Source organism: Dermacentor silvarum, chromosome 4, assembly GCF_013339745.2.
Source record: "Dermacentor silvarum isolate Dsil-2018 chromosome 4, BIME_Dsil_1.4, whole genome shotgun sequence".
In the NCBI taxonomy this organism is placed as follows: Eukaryota; Metazoa; Arthropoda; class Arachnida; order Ixodida; family Ixodidae; genus Dermacentor; species Dermacentor silvarum.
The window spans coordinates 54,273,739-54,293,740 of record NC_051157.2 but is presented as its reverse complement, the minus strand read 5'-3'; the positions used below and the strand labels follow the sequence as shown (position 1 = coordinate 54,293,740).

At 41.3% G+C, this 20,002-nt stretch overlaps 1 protein-coding gene across 2 annotated transcripts in view; it reads right to left on the bottom strand.

The window, feature by feature from the left end:
* The window catches only part of LOC119450064 (WD repeat-containing protein 48), a 62,162-nt gene that overhangs the window by 28,157 nt on the left and 14,003 nt on the right, over nucleotides 1-20,002 (bottom strand). For both annotated transcript variants that reach the window (XM_037713420.2, XM_037713419.2), the window contains exons 6-13: nucleotides 12,399-12,589; nucleotides 10,957-11,061; nucleotides 10,250-10,369; nucleotides 6,846-6,911; nucleotides 4,507-4,594; nucleotides 3,274-3,371; nucleotides 2,368-2,475; nucleotides 1,255-1,351 (exon numbers count right to left, since the gene is read on the bottom strand). In XM_037713420.2, coding sequence (XP_037569348.1) covers nucleotides 1,255-1,351; nucleotides 2,368-2,475; nucleotides 3,274-3,371; nucleotides 4,507-4,594; nucleotides 6,846-6,911; nucleotides 10,250-10,369; nucleotides 10,957-11,061; nucleotides 12,399-12,589 — 873 coding nt within the window. The remainder of the gene's footprint in view (nucleotides 1-1,254; nucleotides 1,352-2,367; nucleotides 2,476-3,273; nucleotides 3,372-4,506; nucleotides 4,595-6,845; nucleotides 6,912-10,249; nucleotides 10,370-10,956; nucleotides 11,062-12,398; nucleotides 12,590-20,002) is intronic.

Here is a 20,002-nt window from a genome sequence, read left to right as displayed (position 1 = left end):
CTGTATGACAGTATTCAGCCTTCATGAAAATTGATGCTATCATACACAGCTCCAGGCTCGACGTGCAAGCAATGAGCAATGCAGTGGTGCCGGTACCGGTAACGGCTGCCTGAACTGCCTTTGAGATTGCGGGCACAATAAAAATACCTTGAAGGCTACGTGCAGTTGAAAAAAAAAAAAAAAAAAGGAAAGAAAAAAGTGTGACATCAGTGACACTCATCATCTGTGCACTGTGCCCAATGTGATTGATTATTCTTTCGATTGCCACATGCACCAGTGTTTATCTGGTGCACGGGTGATCCAGTGTGAAGTGCGCTGTGCTGAAATGTACACCCTACAAGAACCCACACAGCTTTTACATCAAAAGTAAAGCTGCCCCTGTTGGGAATGCAGCCAAAAACGAGAACTGAGATGCAGCACTCCTACAACAGCAGCAAAAAAGGAGTAGAACAGTGCTACCACATAATATTGTCAAACTTTTGCATAATGCACCAGAGGACAATGCAATGCTTTCTATGGCTTAAATTAAAAGACTAGTTTTCTCCTGTGCTTATGCAGAGTGCTTTTTCTTGTTTATCACATTGCACTGGTGCATGTAATAAAAGGGTTTCGCATGATACACTCAAGCGCCTCTACAACAAGCACGTCTACAACGAAATGACCAGTATAACGAAGGAATAATTCTGTCCCACATTAATTGTGAGCGGTGCTGTGCGTGACATTTACAACGAATTGACCTGTATAGTGAATTATTTTGGAGGCCTCAGGAATTCGATTGTACACACTGACAAAGTATAGGTGTGCGCATGGCTTTACATTAGGACAGGCTAAACTATCACCTTGCACAGGTTAAACTATAATAATTTTTTACAGCTGCATCTCCCAGAGATACAAGCTAAACACAGTCAGCCTGGCTACTAAATGACAAAGAGGCTAAGCGGACGCACCATCACACTTCGCTCAATTGATCTTGCAGTGGAGCAGAGGCAACATTCTATCTTCCGCTGCTGGCACAGGTGTTGCGCGCACATGCACTAGCATTCTCACTGAAAAGCTAGCTGTACGCAGATTGTACGGATACAATGGTCTAAGCGGAACAGGCTGTAAAGGCAGAGCTAAAACTCCCCATTAACAGTAGCCCAATTCTTCCACGAAAATATGGACAAGCATTAATTACCAGAGAGACACCACACCAGAAAACTGTTGGTTCGAGAACTACACTTCTACCACAGGCTCAGGTCCCGCAACACTCACTTTTGGGGTCAGGACCTTCAGGAGGGCCCAAGCCGGCTTCCTTGGTGGAAACCCAAGCGGTAAAGCAGTCTGGGTCATCCAAGTGGAGGCACAACATCTGGTGAGAGAACAAACAAAATTCAGTTGTATGTGTATCTTCTGTCAATAAATCACGCGAAATTTTGGCAATAAATCCTTAGCAGAGGTGCCTGTGCATGCAGGTATCCACAATCCAGAATGTAATGAAAAAAAAATTCACAGTTTCGCCCAAAAGGGGAAGCATGGATTGTGATAGCAAACTAGTAGAGAGCCATACGAAGCAAGGATAGTAGTTTAATGGGCCGTATAAAGCTGTAAACATTCGCTTACTAACTAAATAAACAAGCACGGTGTCACAGGTAAACATGAACACATCTTGCTTGATGACCGAAAAACTCGCTGTGAAAATGCCGGAGGGAGTAAGCGCACACACAGCAGCGGGCAAATTGACCTTCGTGCTGTCTCTCGTCTCGCTTCAACGTGAACTAAACGCCGAAAGCACAGCGCATACAAAGCTACCGGCAATCAGCGCATGCACTTTGTCCCCATCGCAGATCGCTTTGAAGATGAGGCCAGTGCGGGTGCGCACTTCACCCACATCGCAGATCACTTTCAAGATATGACGCCTGCACAGCCGCGCTGTGAGCAGCAGCCGACGGAGCATAACGCACCTCCCCACCTCCCTCTCCGTCGCCTCGCCCCTACGCCTTGCGCACGAAAGACCATGCGCTTCCTTCCTCCCTCGCGTGCGCTACATTGGGCCGCCATTGCCGGCTCACCCTCGTACGCTTTCACCCGCACACATAGAGTGCGGGTGTTATTTTATTATCCCCGTTGGACTTTATACGGAACCTCACGGTGACGGCGAAGATGGCAGAAATGCGCTTGGAGTGCCCATATAATTGCTATCGCAATAATAAGGCCAAACCAGGGCTGGAAGCAGGCTCCAACGTATTGGAGCAGGATGGCGCAGGAAAAGCACATTGGCACAGAGTGGCGCAAATGGCACAGCACTTCCACCCCTGCCAAGCAAAACTCCTTTCAATTTCAGAAAGAGAAGAAGCAGGCATATATAACACAACACAGTGTACTTACGCCCATTTTGAGGTCAACAGAAAACCAGTTGGGAACAAAGACCATCTTGAACCGCTTCTTCACCTCCGACTCGAAGTCAGCCGTACCGAGATCTTCTACTTTACAGGCCTGTTGAGAGCAGCATTATTGTAAATAAAAGAAATTTAACTCTTAAATGAGGACAGCGGTAGCTAAACTTTATGTGTCATGAACATTATAAAGAGCATCAGCATTGAAACAATGACCCTAATTGTGAGAAGCGCTCATAATAACTGTACACTCGGCATTTCACGGTTATTCTTTAGTTGTTTGCATTGCTGTTGCCCATTTGTGCATTGCATGATAAAATTACACGATAAGTGTAGATCTGAGTGTAGATAAAATAAAAAAAAACACTAAACAGAGACTGAACTGGACTGAACTTGACACCAGTAGCCTTACTCCCAAAAGTACACCAATTATACAATGCAAATAACATCTACTTGCAGTCACAAACCTAAAATATAATAACATTAAAGCTTATTTTCAAGCTGGAAGTGTATATTTATTAACCCTTTAAATGTCAATGAGGAGTTAACTCGTCACGAAAAAGATTGCACTACCTTTTAAATTCTGACACAAATAACTAATGCACAATCTCTTTGGCTATTTCCTTTCGCCAAGAGCAGTAAAAGTACTATAGGCATACATGGTCTCATATTTTCTTATTAAAAAATAAAATGGCAATATAAATGTAGAATAAAAAAAAGCATTTTTAATAAATTTTCAGAAATTTTTCGTGGCAGTTAATGGGTTAAAATGTGTCTATTCATAAAAGGTCTGTGACAGCTGAAAGCTTGAGAACCATTGCTGCAAACACAACAAAGAAGTGCGCTCCTCAAACTACCGTCAGATTCACAAAAAGCAGGAAGCTTGTGCAGAACTTACATGGAGGACATCCCACACAGCTACATTGCCAGCTGTGTCCTTGGTGATTACATAGCGCTTGTCATTGAGGACTGCATAATGCCTGATGCTGGGATTGCCTGTGTGGGAGGCAGAGTGTGATCACCCACACACTCTGTGGCTGGCAGATCTTTACTATCTCACGTGCAAGCTTTCTTCAAACTTATACAGAAGTAATGCTTTATGTTTATGCATGCAATGACAATATTGACAAAAAGAAAAAGACGAAATAATACTTTGTACTGTCACAGTACAGAACAATGCTTTGCCGGTACACCTTGTCTCTCCAGAGAAACTTCAAAATGAAAACACCCAAAGTGCATGTTGCAATAGAGATGTAGAACCTCTTCCCTTGGCAACATGTTTTTCTTACTGGCAGACAGAATTGATTGATAATTAGTAATAAACAAATTCTTTTATGTGACTCACTAATTAATTTTTGTAATATATAAAGAAATCCTGATAATTCGAAATCTCTTAATTCGAACTGACGGATAACTTGAACTGCTCTGTTGGTACTTGTAAATTCCTATGTATTTGAATAGAGAAAGACTCCCGCAAATTTGAACTCCAAATCCGCACAACAGTTATTTCGAACAAAATTTATCACTCATATGGACCACTTTTCAGACAAACTTGAGCCAAAGGCAAAGGTTAGATGTGTCGCTAGCTATGGTCACGTGCCGAGGAAAGGCGTGCGGGAAGTTGGTCAAGACCGAACTGGAGCTAGCAAAGTGGTGCGGGTCCTCCTTTTCCATTCGGCTTAAAAGGAGCAGGAAGGATCCCCCAGTGCGCGCTTGATCACGTTACCTCGCACTCACCCCCCTAAAAGTGAATTTATCTGTCCAAGTTGGACATGTATGGGTGGGCACATATTAGCATTGTCCCCATGCACTCCATCCAAGGATTTTCTACAGTTCTGCGGCACACCACAGGATGCCAGTAGCTGTTGAAATTACAAGATGGAAAATTTATATATAGTAAACTTAAAAAAAAAAAAAACATTTCTGTTTCTTCATTATTCTCTCTCTTTCCCCAAAGAGAACATACTCTGCAATATTCAATTACCTTCTGCTATATTCAATTAGCTGACTAAATTATTGATTCCCAATAGTTTTCTAAACACTTTCAAATAATAGGTAATAATTGCAGCTACCGTGCAATTACAGTGTGTTCTTAATTAGTGGCCAGAGCTACATAACATTCCACTCTTGCCTTTAATGCTGGCCTGTGGTTTCTGGCTGAGAGGCACCAGTATGTCGGTGTCATAGTCGTCCAGCTGGGAGCACCGGTTGTTCACAGGCTGCATTTGATGCCCAAGGTTGTGTTAGGAAACAGAAAACATGCACGAAGGGGGCAAATTTAATTTTTTATTCTAAACACACCTTTTTCTCTGTAACATTATGGAAGCATTCTAGTGATAGCAATCCCAGGCTAAACAAAGCTAATCGTTGCCATATAGCAAATTTGCAATGACAAGCTGGCATCATGAAGGTTAATATACAGAATATGTTGAAAAGCCATAAGAACAAAGCTTAAACATATCCACGCATTGACCATTCATTCCATGCTGGCAGTGCCCAAAGGCAATAAATAGCCACTAGACTTCTCTCAAATAATGTTAGCGCTAAACTATAAAGTGGTTGCTATCTATGCGATCAAGGATGGCCACTAAGCAGCTTTTAGGGGCGAAGCACCTTAGGGCCGAGCCTTGTCCTTCGTAGTCCGTAGCTCTGGTTGGCATGGAGACCACTATATATGTATGTATATGCATATATACATATATATATGTATATGTATAGTATATGTACACCAAACTCCGGCTTCCGGAAGCCAGAACTGGAAGCCGACTTCCGCTTCCGCTTCCACTTCCGGTTCCGTTTCCCCTTCCGGTTCTGCTTCCGGAAGCCAGCTTCCGGCTTCCGGAGAACGCTTCCGGTGTTTTTCTCTCTCGTCCGTAGCTAGGGGTGCTGCGGTGCACAAGAGCGTTCGTTCCTGACGTGCGCTCTCTTTCTCGTCCGTAGCTAGGGGCGCTGCATTGCACAAGGGCGTTCGTTCCCGACGTGCGCTCTCTTTCTCTAGTCCCTAGCTGTGGTTTACTTGAATGATCCCCCGGTGCTTCACCCACTCATCATCATTCACTTTGTGGATATGCAGTGATTTTTTTTAGGCACGTGGCCGATGTGCGTATTGAGTCAAAACGAAACGACTTTTTGCCGCAACCGCTGCGGAGGAAACTGCGGCAGCTATCGACGCGATCATGGATGGTGACCATGAAATCCCGCGGCCAACGCGTTGTTATGTGCGGCGGTAAATGCAATAAAGGCACAAATAGACACGAAGCGTTCCGTCATTGCTGTCATTCACGTACGATTTCCGCTGATGACTATGGCGATGCGGACTCTGCCGCTTCGTTTCGGTTGTACGCTAGCACCGTTTCTGCTCTTTTGCGTAGCACATTTCCAGCTCTTTAATGCAAAAACGTATAGCCTTTGAAATTTATGGTTGATGTATGGCAGCCATGACGTGAAGCATAGCCTCCGAGATGTGTACTGGCCATCCGTGGCTTCAGGCTGCCTATTCGGGAGCGCGGAATAATTCGAAAATATTGAATACCTGAATTCGAATCGAAGTGAGGAACGAATGTAGAATTATTTGATCGAATATTCGACAATACCGAATATTTGCCCATCCCTACTATTAAGTATCTGTACACAACTGTAGGAAAGTGGCTAGAGACTCCTGGATGCGAAAAGCACTTCATTGTGCAGCAGTAAAGTGCACTTTGAAGAAGAAAGCATACACTAGCCAATTAAAAATAAAACATATATTGATGTTTTAGCACCTGTAGAGCCGCCGAAATGTCAATATATGGTTATTTTGAGCTGGCGAGTGTATGCTTTCTTTTACTATGACCTTCCCTTGTCAGACGATTTTTCGTCAAACCCTCGACTATTAACTGCAGTTTTTTCTTTTACTATGACCTTCCCTTGTCAGACGATTTTTCGTCAAACCCTTGACTATAAAGTGCAGTTTACTTCAGTACTTCCACTGCACTGGCACTGCCCAGCTTCATCATGAACCCTTCTTGTGCACAAAGATTAAAGGCTGGCCTTTTATGATGATATTCACGGATAGATCATGTGCATGTGGGTATTTCAATAATGGTCAAGCAGACGACAACTATGTCGTAAGAGGAGAGTTCACTACGCATTGAACCAATTCTCTTGCATTGCCATCGTCATTTTGTCCATTTTTGAAACACCTCAATGCATGACAACACTCCTACGTAGCTCACACACCTACCTAGCTTGGCTGTCTAGAACCAGCTTTGGGATGAGTAATTACGCACTGTTTTCTCACTCAACCCAAACATAACGACCAACACTGACATTTTTAGCATGAAATGGTAGCTTTTGTCACTGCTGAACAATGCAGCGACATGTTTTGATAGCCATCTTTATCAGCAGAGAATGGCGGGAGCCACAGGTATACAACATATATAACGACATGTTAAGTGGGGATGGGGTTAGCACAAAACAACTTGCGCTTACCCAGTTTCTGATGGTAGAGTCAGTAGTGGCAACCCACAAGGATGAAGTGTCATTGGAGAGAGTCATCTGTCGAGTGAAGCAGCAGAGAACAGTGTCTAACGGTTTTTTACCAACAAGAGAACAAACTCTCATAAACAAGGCATATGAAATTAAAGACAGTGAATTCTTCGCAAAGAAGCCAGAGGCAATAACAATCATTGCACAATTAGTTTGTAGCCAAAATGACAAACTACTGCAGCGTCAAATGTGTCTGTATGACGATGGGGAAACGTTATTAAATAATTAATATAATGAAATAATTGTGATTCTCTTTGAAATTCTCATATAAATTCCCAAGTATTACTTACAATGCTGTTCTAACAGACCAATATTTTCCTACAAATACAGCTAAACCTCGATATAACGAAGTATTTACCTTTTTATAACTTCTTGTCCATAGAACACCATGTATTTTGAACCTCAGTATAACCAACAGTGTTTATAAATCATTTCAATATAACGAAATTTCACTGCCACTGTGATGGAATACCGAGACAATAAATGAGAACTTCCACGGATGCAGATGGCCAAATGGTTAACTTACAAGTGGATGCTTCCAAATGCACCTCTCAAATCGTGCCCGCGACTGGAGCAGTGTCATGTTCCGTATAAAGTCCAAGTGCGATAAGATCCCATCGCGCCGAGCATGCTGTAATGCTTTAGGTGCGAGTGAAAGTATGTGAGGGTCAGCCAAGAAGGATGGTGGCTTGATGAGCGCCTTCTTCCCGCGCGAGCAAAGGGAAAGGGAGCGAGCTCACGGTAGTGCGATCAAGCGTGCACATGAGCGGAAAGTGGTGGTGAAGAGTGGGAGGCAGATTGGCGCGTGTCTCTTCTTCTGGCATGGCCGTGGTTGCGCATGGCAGTCAGTGTGGCTCAGCGCGTACGCAGCCCGCGCGCCCTGTTTTAGAGGTAATCTGCGACGTGTGCAAGGACTGGGCGAGCTGAGATGGCATGGCAGTGTGCACTGTTTTCCCGCACGTTTAGTGCTGTAGGTTGCGTTTACACTAGAGTTTCGGGGACGTGTTAAAGCGAGAGGCAGACGAGGCATTTGCTCCCCACTGCCGGCACTTTTCATGATAGTGTCGTTCCACTGCAGGTGACAATAAGCCGTGGCAGTGGAGTGGACGCAAAAGCGTAAATTATCAATCTCAAATTCAATCAATCTCATTTAAGATTGCTTTTTTTGATTGCCAGATAATTAGGATAATTTTGCGATCACTTCCGTGTAAAACAAAATCAATCGGCAACGGTACTTATTTGCATAAAAGATTGAATTTAAATAGAACGAAATTTCAATATAACACAGCAAATTGCTGATTTCACCAACTTCGTTACATCGAGGTTTATCTGTAGCATACATGCCAACCTTGGGACCTCAAAATTCGGGAGATTCGCCAAGCATGCGGGGGAAACTGGTAATTATGTTTCGCATATTAGACCTCTTTGCCTCTTGCACGCTCCTCAATGCATGCCTCAATCTGCAGCGAACTGAGTTAGGCACTCTGCCTACCCAGAAATGGCCTGGATTTCAATATAACTTCGGCTAACTACCTAAGCTCGATATGGCAATTACAATGAGACTGTTACATATGACGTCCCCCCCCCCCCCCCATTTCTTTTGCGGTGGGGCTGGAGCAGTTTTCGGGAGATTGATGGCCGTGCCCGTAGTCGGGAGGATCGGTCTGAATTACGGAGTCTCCCAGACAAATTGGGAAAAGTTGGCAGATATAAAAAAAAAAAAAACTATTTTTTTAGCTCATAATGAAAATTGATCGATAATGTTATGCAGATTAGGGCAATATCCTGGTGTTGGTTCACAAGTGGTTCCCAAGCAGTTCAAAAATCTGTTGTGCCTTTTCTTAAAACACCTTTACAGATGTTAAGCCTGCACTACTTATGCAAATCCTAATGTGTGCTGTGCAAGCTGGGCATATACAGTTGACTTCCGTTAATTCTACCTTGATGGAACCGACGAAATTGATAGAACTATCTGGCAGGCTGAATTAAACAAGATGCAGAAAAAATGTCAAAACACACCGCTGATTCATTTGGAAGTACTGCCAAATTCTAACAAACCCCCAAATCAAACGCTCGCTCGCTTTTTATGCGTCCATAGCAGAAAACTAATACAGAAATAATACTAAAGCTTTTGAACGAAGTAGAAACCTAATGCGCGGCCAATCTTTTACCAAGTAAAATAGGCAAGGGTCTAATATGTGCACCATGGTGGCCAGTTTCCTCAAGTCAGGCTTCACCACACAAATTTTTAAAGGGCGCCCCTCACCAAGTTTGGCTATTTAAAAAAAAAAAAAAAAAAACCGACCATAGCATATACATGACGCACTGATGATCGCGTTTCCAAGGTATTACAGTGCTGCACACAGCGAGAAAAACTTAAATTTCAAACCAAGGCCCTTTACTCTTGATGAAGCCTGCTCACAGCCAGAGAGTTATGGTCACAAGTACAAATGCCTCTTCGCAGCGCGTGTTTTGTCCCTCACCAGGACTAATCATTCAATGCAGAAGGCACAACACAGGAAAAAAAAAGGAAGAGAAGAAAGAAAACGAGGAGGAAGAAAAGAAACGAGAAAACGAGGTTCTGGTATAGGAGAAGACAGGGAAGGAACACCACTTGGGGAGAGTACTAGAGGCAGAGGGAGAGCGTGCCTGTGTAGGCAGTGATGCTCGCCTCCTAGCAGCATGGTAACTGGACAGTTAAAATTTCTTCTATCTCCTCCAATAATGAACTGATTTGAAAAATAATTTTGGCAGAGCACTCCTTAGAAGGCGTTTTACAGCTTCCAGTGTATATTGCAATGAGGACTTTAAACGTCAGCTTCGCCACAATACAGGCAAGTGATGCGATAAAGCATACAAATGCCGTGAAAGCAGTTTTTGGTTTTGTATCCGATTCCATCGCGCAGGCAATTCTCGACCCAATTCTCCTGGGAAAAAAATAAAGGCGCGTGTTAAGATCGAGTAAATATTGTAATTGGACACTGTGAGCTACAGTTAATGTTTGAAAGTCTCCCTAGGGCAGGCTGAAAATAGGTGTTTCCGACGGGAGATGGCGTGAGTTCACTATCCCCTAGAGCTCCCAAGACAAGCTGCCACTAAAGGGTCACCATATAGGTGTGAGGCCTATGCGTGCTGACTGGTCAAGGTCGAATTATCTGGCGAAACACCAATTTTAGGATTGAAATAACAAACGTTTTGGCCCATAGAAATGCATGGGCACTGGTCGGAAGCTTTGGTCGGGTTCAAGTTAACCAAAAAAATCGAATTTACCAGAGTCCAATTAACAGAAGTCTACTATACTCAATGTTTCTATTTAGTGTTCCATGCACTCCCCCTTCATCAACTACCTTGAGGACTGGTGCAGTCTCCTCGCAGACAAGCGCGCGATTGTCAGGGTTCCTCAGGTCAGTCATAAATATCTTGCGATCCCGGCCGCCAGAGAAGACTGTCGTGAAGCTTTCATTCACCTGTCAAAGATGGTACAGCGACCGTGTCGATATCCAAAATATTAGCACAGAAAATGCACAAATCTGCCCGCAGAAAAGGCTCTGTTGGTGAAAGGAAACGTCAAGATTGTAAATCACGCTAAACCGAATTCATCACAGAAACCTTCAGTTAGGAACAGAATTACTTAAAGATTGAAAACGGAAACATACCTGATGTAATTTTTTTCTGGTTAATTGATAGCGCATGTGATAAACTACACTGCAAGCAGTTTCATTTCAGCTATTTTTTTAAGCCAATAGCTATGGAGGTAAAACTCTCAAAAAGTGATGTCGTACTGCTCTGAATGTGCTAATTGTAGCATAGGATGGAGCTTTTTGTTGCAAAATTTTTTCTTACTGCCAGCTTCACGAAGTAGTACAAGCACAAATTTCATCTAGAAGGCTTTAAGCAAATGGATAATTCGAGTTATCCAGTACACCTGGACAAGGTAATAACACCGAGAAGAGTCAGAAATGACAAAACAAATGAAGCGTCTTATGACGAGGCAACAGCCACATGCTCACAAGAATAGACTAATCGCCCAGAAGCATTACAAACAGCAACTTACCTGCAGTGCCCAGACACCTTCATCATGAACTCGTATCGTGGCCACACACCGCTGCTGTCCCAGCGACCACAGCCGAATCGTCCCATCTGAGCTACCAGAAAGGCACTGCAAATAATATAAAGTTGGGTATATATAGGTGGTGTATAAAAAACAGAAAACTTGTCATTAATCACAAAAACTGAAGTACAAACTAGACATTTTGGCGTTAAATGACTCTACTAACAAAGAACACATGTTGAATTTGGCACTAAAGAAGCTTACAAATAAAATTAAAAGAAAAATGTCAGCCTATTAGCACGGCTTGTGAAAGTGTAGTTAAAATTCAAGTAGCTAAGTCTGTAGGCAATTCTTAAGGCTAGGGGCCCTCAAGCTTAGGATGTCCATAACTCAAACTGTCTAGCGCAGCAAGACCACAGCAAGTGCGGGATTTCGAGATTGCATTCACATTGTGCGCTTTCAGTGCTGTTACAGGTAAAGAACGAATACAAGTTACAGTTAAAAAAGAGAGAGAGAGAGAGAGAGAAAAAGGAAAAAAAAAGAAAAGAAAAAAAAAGGGAAAATAACAATTCTATAAGTTAAATCTATATGCATTTGTTACAGATTGCAAATAATTCAAAAATAATACATGATGGAAAGGATAGTACAGTTTAATGATTCCTGCCATTGTCAAATCAAACAACCTGCTTTACAGTTGAAGCAATTCAGTACATTTTCTGCTAGACTGGCACCTCTCTAGCTGGGTATCCATATATCGTGTGCGTCTCTCCGATCCAGATCTTTGTGAAGGGGCACTTAAGTTTGTCACGCAATTTGTTGGTGAGCAAGGCTCTCACGTGGTTGTCTTATAATTATTTGTGGTTGGACCTCCGGAGGCACTGTGAGAGCCCAACCGATCGCCCGGTTAGTGAGAGCTTGGGCAATGGAGTTCTCTTGTTACCTTCCACGCCCTCGTGATCTGGGCACCACACTATCTGGTGGTGGTGGGTGATTCGACTCCCTATGAGCCATCGGCTCGCAGTGGTTATTCTACCTTTTAGGAATAGGCTGCATGCCTCTCTTGAATCTGAGAGGATCACCGTGCTTTTCAGTGAAAGCCCCCTGCAGCATCCATTTAGTATCGCTGTGTCTCACAATGTGAAATGAAGGCTTACTTATTGTAACGCGGCTGGATCATGGGGAAAAGTCACATTCCTCAATGTTAAGCAACTTTGACTTAATTAAGTTCAAGGTTATTAACAACAGTTTGAGGTAACCACTATACATACTCCTAGTTCGAGTAATCGTATTACTATAATACCACTCCATGCAATAAAGAAAATAAATAAATAAATAAACAAATAAATAAATAAATTAGAAGATGACTGTTTTTAGCACATTTTTAATGTTACCACAGATTGCAGATAAGGTTGCAGTGAAAAAAAAAAAAAGAACTGCTTCCATACCTGTGTGCCCTCCCGGTTGAGAACAAGCGCTTTGACATTGTCTGTATGACCCTTGAGCTTCGGCATCTTCTGGCATGTCCTGGGGTCCCAAACACGGATCACTTTCTCGGTGGATCCCGAAACAATCACCGTGCCTGGTGGGTTCATTGCCAGGCTGTAGATGCTGTCCTTATTGTCTGTCAGTGAAGATGCTGTACCAACGAAGCAGAAAATGCAGCAGACATGGACAAAATCAGAAGCCAGTCACAAACAGAACATACGACAGACATCAGGGCAATGACACAAGTGACAAGCACAAGTGACGAAGGGCCATGTTCTTGGACAACCACTTTCAAAGACATCACTTTTATTGCATTGTGGCTGTCTAAGAAAAAAGGAGTGGATGTGAACTTCCACTGGCATTATTTTAATGTTGCATAGATTTCAAAGGTGTCAAGAGGATGCCTGTCACTCTAGAGAGGTGTCACGCTGCATGTTGCATTGTGCAACAGTGGAATGATGCCCAAAGCTGACAGATAGATGACATGGCCCAAGATCTGACTATGCTGGTGAGGCTTTGAACAGGGCTAGGTTGTTTTGCATTAATGATGCAATACCGTGCAGTTGCAAACGGTCGAAATGTGAACCTGGACACTTTATGCGCAAGTGGACACACACTGCACACCACAGGTTCATTTCTTAGTTTTGAATTAAACTATAGGGTTTTACGGGTATAAACCATGATCGATTCTTAGTTTTAAATTAAACTATAGGGTTATACAGGGTTTTACGGGTATAAACCATGATCGATTATGAGGCAGTTATAGTGGCGGACTTGGGATTAATTTTGGCTACCTCGGGTTCTTTCACGTGCTTCTAAATTTAAGTACACAAGTGTTTTTGTATTCTGTCCTCATCGGAATGTGGCCGCCGCCGCCGAGACCGAACCCGCAACCTAGAGCCAAGTGGCGCAATGCCATGGCCACTGAGCTACTGCAACGGGTCCTGTTCTGCTTTCTGCCTTCCAAGCATTTCATGAACACGACCTAAAGGTGTGCGAAACACTTGATTATGTGCATTGCGTCTTATAAAGATAGACAGTTGTGCATCACACATTGACTTTCAGTCCCATGCAAGTAAATGTTACTTCAAAGAAGTACAGACACTGTAGTGACATGCCTCCTGCATTCAATTTTGCTAAATTTAATTTTTCTGATCAGCTGTAATCCAGCTGTCCTCTGCAGTGCCGGAGCACTGCTCTACTACCAATTTGGTAGGCTACTATTGCTCACACACAGGCACTTGCACAACCTCGTGAATCTGCGCATCATCTTTCTTTTAAAAATGTGCAATCCGCTAAAACATCTTGACAAGTATGAAAAATCTTTCAGAGTTATGTTTTAGTGAAAGTCGTGCAAAAATGCAATGCACAAGAATAGCTGTGATTGCTTGGGTAAAAAAAGAAAAAGAGAAAGGGACTTCACAGGCAAGCAGCAAACATTACATATATGTTGAACATTAAGGCAGCAATTAACTGCTTAACTTAGGGATGCAGTAACAGAAAGCCGAAAAGTGAAGTCCGCGATGGTTCTCACCCAAAGTGAGGCAGTGGAGTCAGCGTAGTGGGGAGGGGGCCAGTATCCAGGGCAAGGCAGGGAAAGAGAGATACCACAATGAAATGAAATAAAGAAAACTGTGCAGCCCGAGATAAGAAAATAATGAGGGAGGATATGATAAGGAAAGGGAACAAGACCCAAATGAAGAAAGCGCAAACCACTCCAAGGACCAGAGAAAGACAAGGCAGTCCCTAAAGCTGAATGAGATGCAGTATCAGGTGTTTCAATACAAATTCAGCAAAATCGAAGCAAATATGATAACTACTTCGCAAGCAGTAAATTTGAGTAACCCAAGTGAGGAGTTTCCAGTATGGCAGGACGGTGTAGGGGCATCACGCCAGCAAGACGGATATCTAGACCTAAAGCAAGCAAAAACTATAATGATAAAAGCAAATGAGAGCTCCATAAAAAATCCTGGTGAAACAAAGCAACCAAGTACATGTCGAAGATTCAGCATGGCAGCGAAGATGTAAGAAAGGACACGAGATAACAGCTGCTGCAATCACTGATGTCAGAACAGCAGGGTTAGCAAGGAGAATACTAGGTATGCAGAATGCAGGTATTTAAGAACATAATGATGATTTTGGACAAACCAATGATGTTTCACACAAAATTATATATATTTACACCAAATGATGTAGAATGTTGTACATTAAAACCACCAAAGCAGTGGACTGAATGGCAGCTTCGAAAGTGACTATGTGCCCTAATCAGGTGATGGACATTGATGTTATTTCTTCCACTACAGCAGCATTTGAGGAGTTTTTCATATCGCGTGGCTGTTTGCTAGTACATACCCCTATCAGTGATGCTGCAAACTAGGTTGTATAGTGAGTAACTGGTAAGTGGGAGGCCGTGAAGGGCGTAATGTGGTCGTAGAACTTCACAGCTAGCCACTCTAGGACTGCACAGGCAATATGGGAGGATGCAAGTTCAACATGTAAGGCTGGTATCTGATGCCCTCATGCACAGAAAGCCTAAATATTGACACGCGCACCTGGAGCTTCTTGGCAATGGCCAACACTAAATTTCTAGGTTTGTTACTAACAATGGCATGCAACTGCTGGACAATCTCAACCACCAGGATGATGTGTGACAGCTGGAAATGCTTTTTTGTCTTTGCCACAGCATTGATACATCACCATTAGAAGCCATGAGCTCTTTTCTAACCTTGAAAGCAAAGAATCTTGTCACATTCCGGAAGGCCGTGATCTTCGAGTCATTGTGGCCAGTAGCTAAAGCAACTGGTATAAAACTGGTATAAAATAAAAGCTGGTATCATTAAACAAATATGCTATACAGGTAAGAGTGGAGCAAACATGAAGTTAAGCAACTAGACAGGTTCTTAACTATATAATGAGCATGCTCGTTTCTATGTTGCTCGAAAGCCGTGCTCTCAAATACTTCATGCACCCGGTATTAGAAAACAAAACAGAACTATTTAAATAAGAAATCAAAATAGGAGAGTATATTGAAAAGCTAGTAAGTATCCATATCAAAATTCAAAGCGCATATGCGAAGCTGAAACAGGGTGTGTTTCAGAGTGCACAAAAATTGGACTGCAAGCAGGCTAAGTTCAAACTATCTAGCAGTTAGCCAAGTATGTGCCTCAGTAAGGTAAGAACACCAAGACAAAAGAACAACATGAAGAGAGGAGCAGGATAATGAGATGCACTGTTGTAGTCCAATCTTATGTCTTATAAAAGAAAGAAATGGCACGAATGATAATAGCAGAAGTAGATCCCAGACATGGGGTTAAGGGTACTGCAGGAATGATGATAATTTATGCCATAAAGAACGGTCTCAAGAAATGTAGAGAACTTATTCATGAAAAAGACGTCATTAAGCAAAAGGATGAATGTAGAAAAAATCAGACAAATGCAGAAAGTAATAAAAATTATTGGGCTCAAGGCGGACGTGGAAGATGATGTGATGGTACTAAGGATCACCAAGCAGAACAACACCCACTGAACAGAACAGATGAATATAAAACATGAGGTTTCGGCTTTATGTTACCAAACTTGAAGGGCACAGCTATGTCAACCTTTCCTAGATCGAGGGTCCTTTCCATGACAATACTTACATTCTTTGAAGTGCTAGGTGTGCAAAATATGGACACTTGGAAAGAGGTGTCCCAAAACTGAATCAATATGTGCACTGTGGGAGACCATCCCCGTGAGAAATGCAAAAGTCGTATGCTCAGCTGCATGAACTGTCATCAGAATGAGGCAAGTAGGTACACACTGGTGGAAAATCATTCCTTGATTTATTACAGCTTCCTTTTCTCAGCTGCAGCTACAAGCACAAACTTTTGAAAATCCATGACCTGTTAATCTTATCTGTTTCATGTGCTACCAAGCACTTTTAACAAGCACTTAACATCTTTTGTTATGGCATTAAAATACTTTCATCTCCACAAGATCACATTAGCAAGGAAAACAGATGAAAGTATCTCGTACTCTTCCATTTTAATATACTTTTTATCTCAACTGCCCAGTCAGTCACTTAGTTATAAAGTCACTTGTGTGTGAAACATTGAGCCTGTTCTTCAGAACAAGGCAGGGCCATGAATTTCTGTTAAAAACCTTAAAAGTGACATTTTGTCCTATGTGTTATCAGCTTCTTGATGAAATCTTATGCAGTTTGTGCAATGCTTGAAAACCCCTCTTGCTTTTATCAATGCCATTTGGTTCAGCTTCATTTGCGGAGGTGACTTGAACACGACCACACTGCAAAATTATTTTTATAAACTTAAAGATAATAGTTTTAAGAACAAACAGTTGCTGGAATGCAGTCAATCTAGTGACAAAAGTGACAGATGCATTCGTTACCACCAACATTTCTGCATACGACTTAGGTGACCTGTTTGCCGATATTTCTATATCTAACAAAAAAATTACATTTTAACTCCAAATGTTTTTCATTGGTTACCATACAAAACAACCGCTTCAACATACTTTTCCGCTTTGAAATGTAGCAAATTTTCATTTTTCAACACTACACTTCCAAACATGCTAAAACCTAACCCAAAAAGCTTTTGGAATGAGGTACAAAAACAATGGTGACCACAAGTTAGCTTTACCCTATCCATCTGGTGATCCGGTGTCGACACATATCTGTGCCTCTGTATTGAATGACACTTTTGTTCAGTCATTTTCATCAGCAGCACCTTATCACATACGTAACCTTCCACAGTTGTTTAACTACTTTCCCATGGATCTGATAGTTTTTGATTCGGATGGAATAGCAACACTAATAGACAAACTAAAACAAAGTTGCACTTGTGGAGTAGATAAAATTAACATGAAGTCAATAAAAAACACAATGAAGTGCTGCTCAATTATTTTAGAGTAGTATTATTTCACATTCATCTATCTGACTGAGATTCTTTACAGAAGTAAAATTGTGCCAATTTTTAGGTCAGGATAAAGAAGTAACCCGTTAAATATTTGACCTACTTATTTTCCTTGCCTGACGTTCCATGTCATATTTTTCAGCATACCATTTTTACACATCTTGTCAATTTTAGACGATAGCAGTTTTTTCTAGACATTGCAACATAGTGTCTGCAAGTATTTCTAGTGCAATACTGGACTTATAACTTCCCCAAATGACTTACATGTGTATATTGACTCTGGCTTTATTGTGGACTATTTTGTAATGTTTTTTTCAAGGCTTTTGATAAAGTGAATCACTCTTCGTTGACACATAAACTAAGAGCGTTAAATCTTGACCAGCAAGTACTTTATTGTATTTGATTGGATCAGTGAACTACTTTCCTGCTGTGTCCAGTATGTTACAGCTAACTCTGACTCTCCTCCAGCTCCAGTTGGCTGTGGTGTACTTCAAGGATCAGTCCTTGGTTCCCTTTTATTTCTACTTGCCTAATACCGAGTTTGTTTGTTCGCAGATGATTGTGTTATTTATTTACCGGAAAATAAAGATTCGAACATGACATTACTTCAGAATGATTTAGATAATGTAACTGAGTGGTGCTGCACATGGCACTAAATACTAATAAATGCAAAACTATGCACGTAACTATGCGTGATGTTATCTCTCCATCCTACTTCTTTAACAATAACTCCTGCAAACCACAGCATCATATCGCTACCTTGGTGTTTACATATGTAATGACTTGTCCTGGAAACAACATGTCGATCACTTCATAGGTAAAGCAAACCAAACCTTAGGCTGCCTGGAAAAAAACTACTTTGCCCCGCTAAAGTTGTTACATTATACTACCTACGTTCGACTCCAGCTAGAATATGCCTCGTCTGTATGGAACCCATATAACACTACACTAGTACAGGCTATTGAGGCAGTACAATATCATTCCATCTGCTTCATTTTAGCTATCATTGCACTGCTAGCATTACAGAAATGAAAACTACTCTTAGTCTTCTCTCCCTAGCTAGTCGTAGAAAGCAGTCAGGCATTTGTCTTTTTCATAAAGTGTATTTCCACAACCCTGCTCTTTGTTCCTTATACTTCCAGCACCATTTCACTGACACCAGCTTGATCATTCCCATAAGGTTAGCATATAATATTTTTCAACGACTGCAGGCTCACAATCATTTGTTCCCAGAACAGCAAGGGATTGGAATCACAGCAAGGGATTGGAATCACTTACCCGCCTCCATAACAAGCATAGCTGGCCCAATTGTTTTTAAAAATGTGCTATCAAACCTACTGTAAGCATACTGTACAAATAGTTATTTTTTTTGTTCTTTTTTCTTGAAATGTGTAACCTGCTCTGTATTATGCTTTTTTCTTTCTGCTATACTTTTTTCTGTTCTGTTTTGCTATGTATGGCCCTCCCCTCTGTAATGTATTTATAACCTGAGGGCACTGAAAGTAAGTTTAAAAAAAGGAAAGAGAGAGAGAATAAATAAATAAATAAATAAATAAATAAATAAATAAATAAATAAATAAATCACACCATCATTGAAACTGATCAAGCTAAATTTTAAGAACTTATGTGCATTGACAACCCCTGATCTTTCTTTTGACATGGCTTCTGCCGCCACTCTTTTGTAATGTTTCCACTGTTTTAATGTATTCTTTCTCTATCAATGCTCCGGATGTGCGTATGTGTTTTTTTTTTTTCTCCTGGTCTTTTGGCTTTGCAATTTAATGCTCCTGATGTGTTCTTTCTTTATTGTTATTTTGATGTTACAATTCAAGATTCAATTGCAAGATTGTTCCATGAAAGTGCTGTGTGACCTTCCCCACCTCTTCCTCCTCCTATGTAATGCTGTCATGTTAATCGCCTGTTACGGGTACATTGAATGAATGAATGAATGAATGAATGATTAAATAATAAATAAATAAATAAATAAATAAATAAATAAATAAATAAATAAATAAACAAACAAACAAACAAACTGTGTTGAAGAATGCATACAAATAACAAACCCCATCTAACAGATTGGGCACCACTAATTACAAAACACAACGTTTCCATCTTTCAAAAAACATCATCCTGGGACATAAGGGGAATGCTCATCAAGGCTTTTGTGGAGTGTTGAAATCGATCTACAATGCAATTTTCCAGCCACACATATTAAAAGATAAGTGCACAAGTTTTGACTTGCTGCTCTACTTGCAAGAATGAAATAAAACATGCTTTGTATAAAGAAGTCATTAAACCAAGCCCTGAGAAAGATTTCTATTGCTAAAAATATTTAACAAACAACTCTAATAGAGGCAAACAAGAGTTATGTTAATGATTGTTTCAGAGCGGCTGCTTTGTCTACAAAAACATCAGCATTGAACGATCTATTAAACTACGGCGCTCCAGCAGAAAAATACCTACGATCTAGAAATAAAACGGCATCAAATTAAAAACACCTACACAAATGTTTTCAAATGTAAACTTTGCTGACATCAAATTTGCATGTAGGCCAAAAAATTACTTTGAATTAGCTTTTATATTTACACTATCACTAAAGGCAGTTTCAAAATAAAGCACTTAAGGTATGCTGTCGAATTTACCACATGCATTGT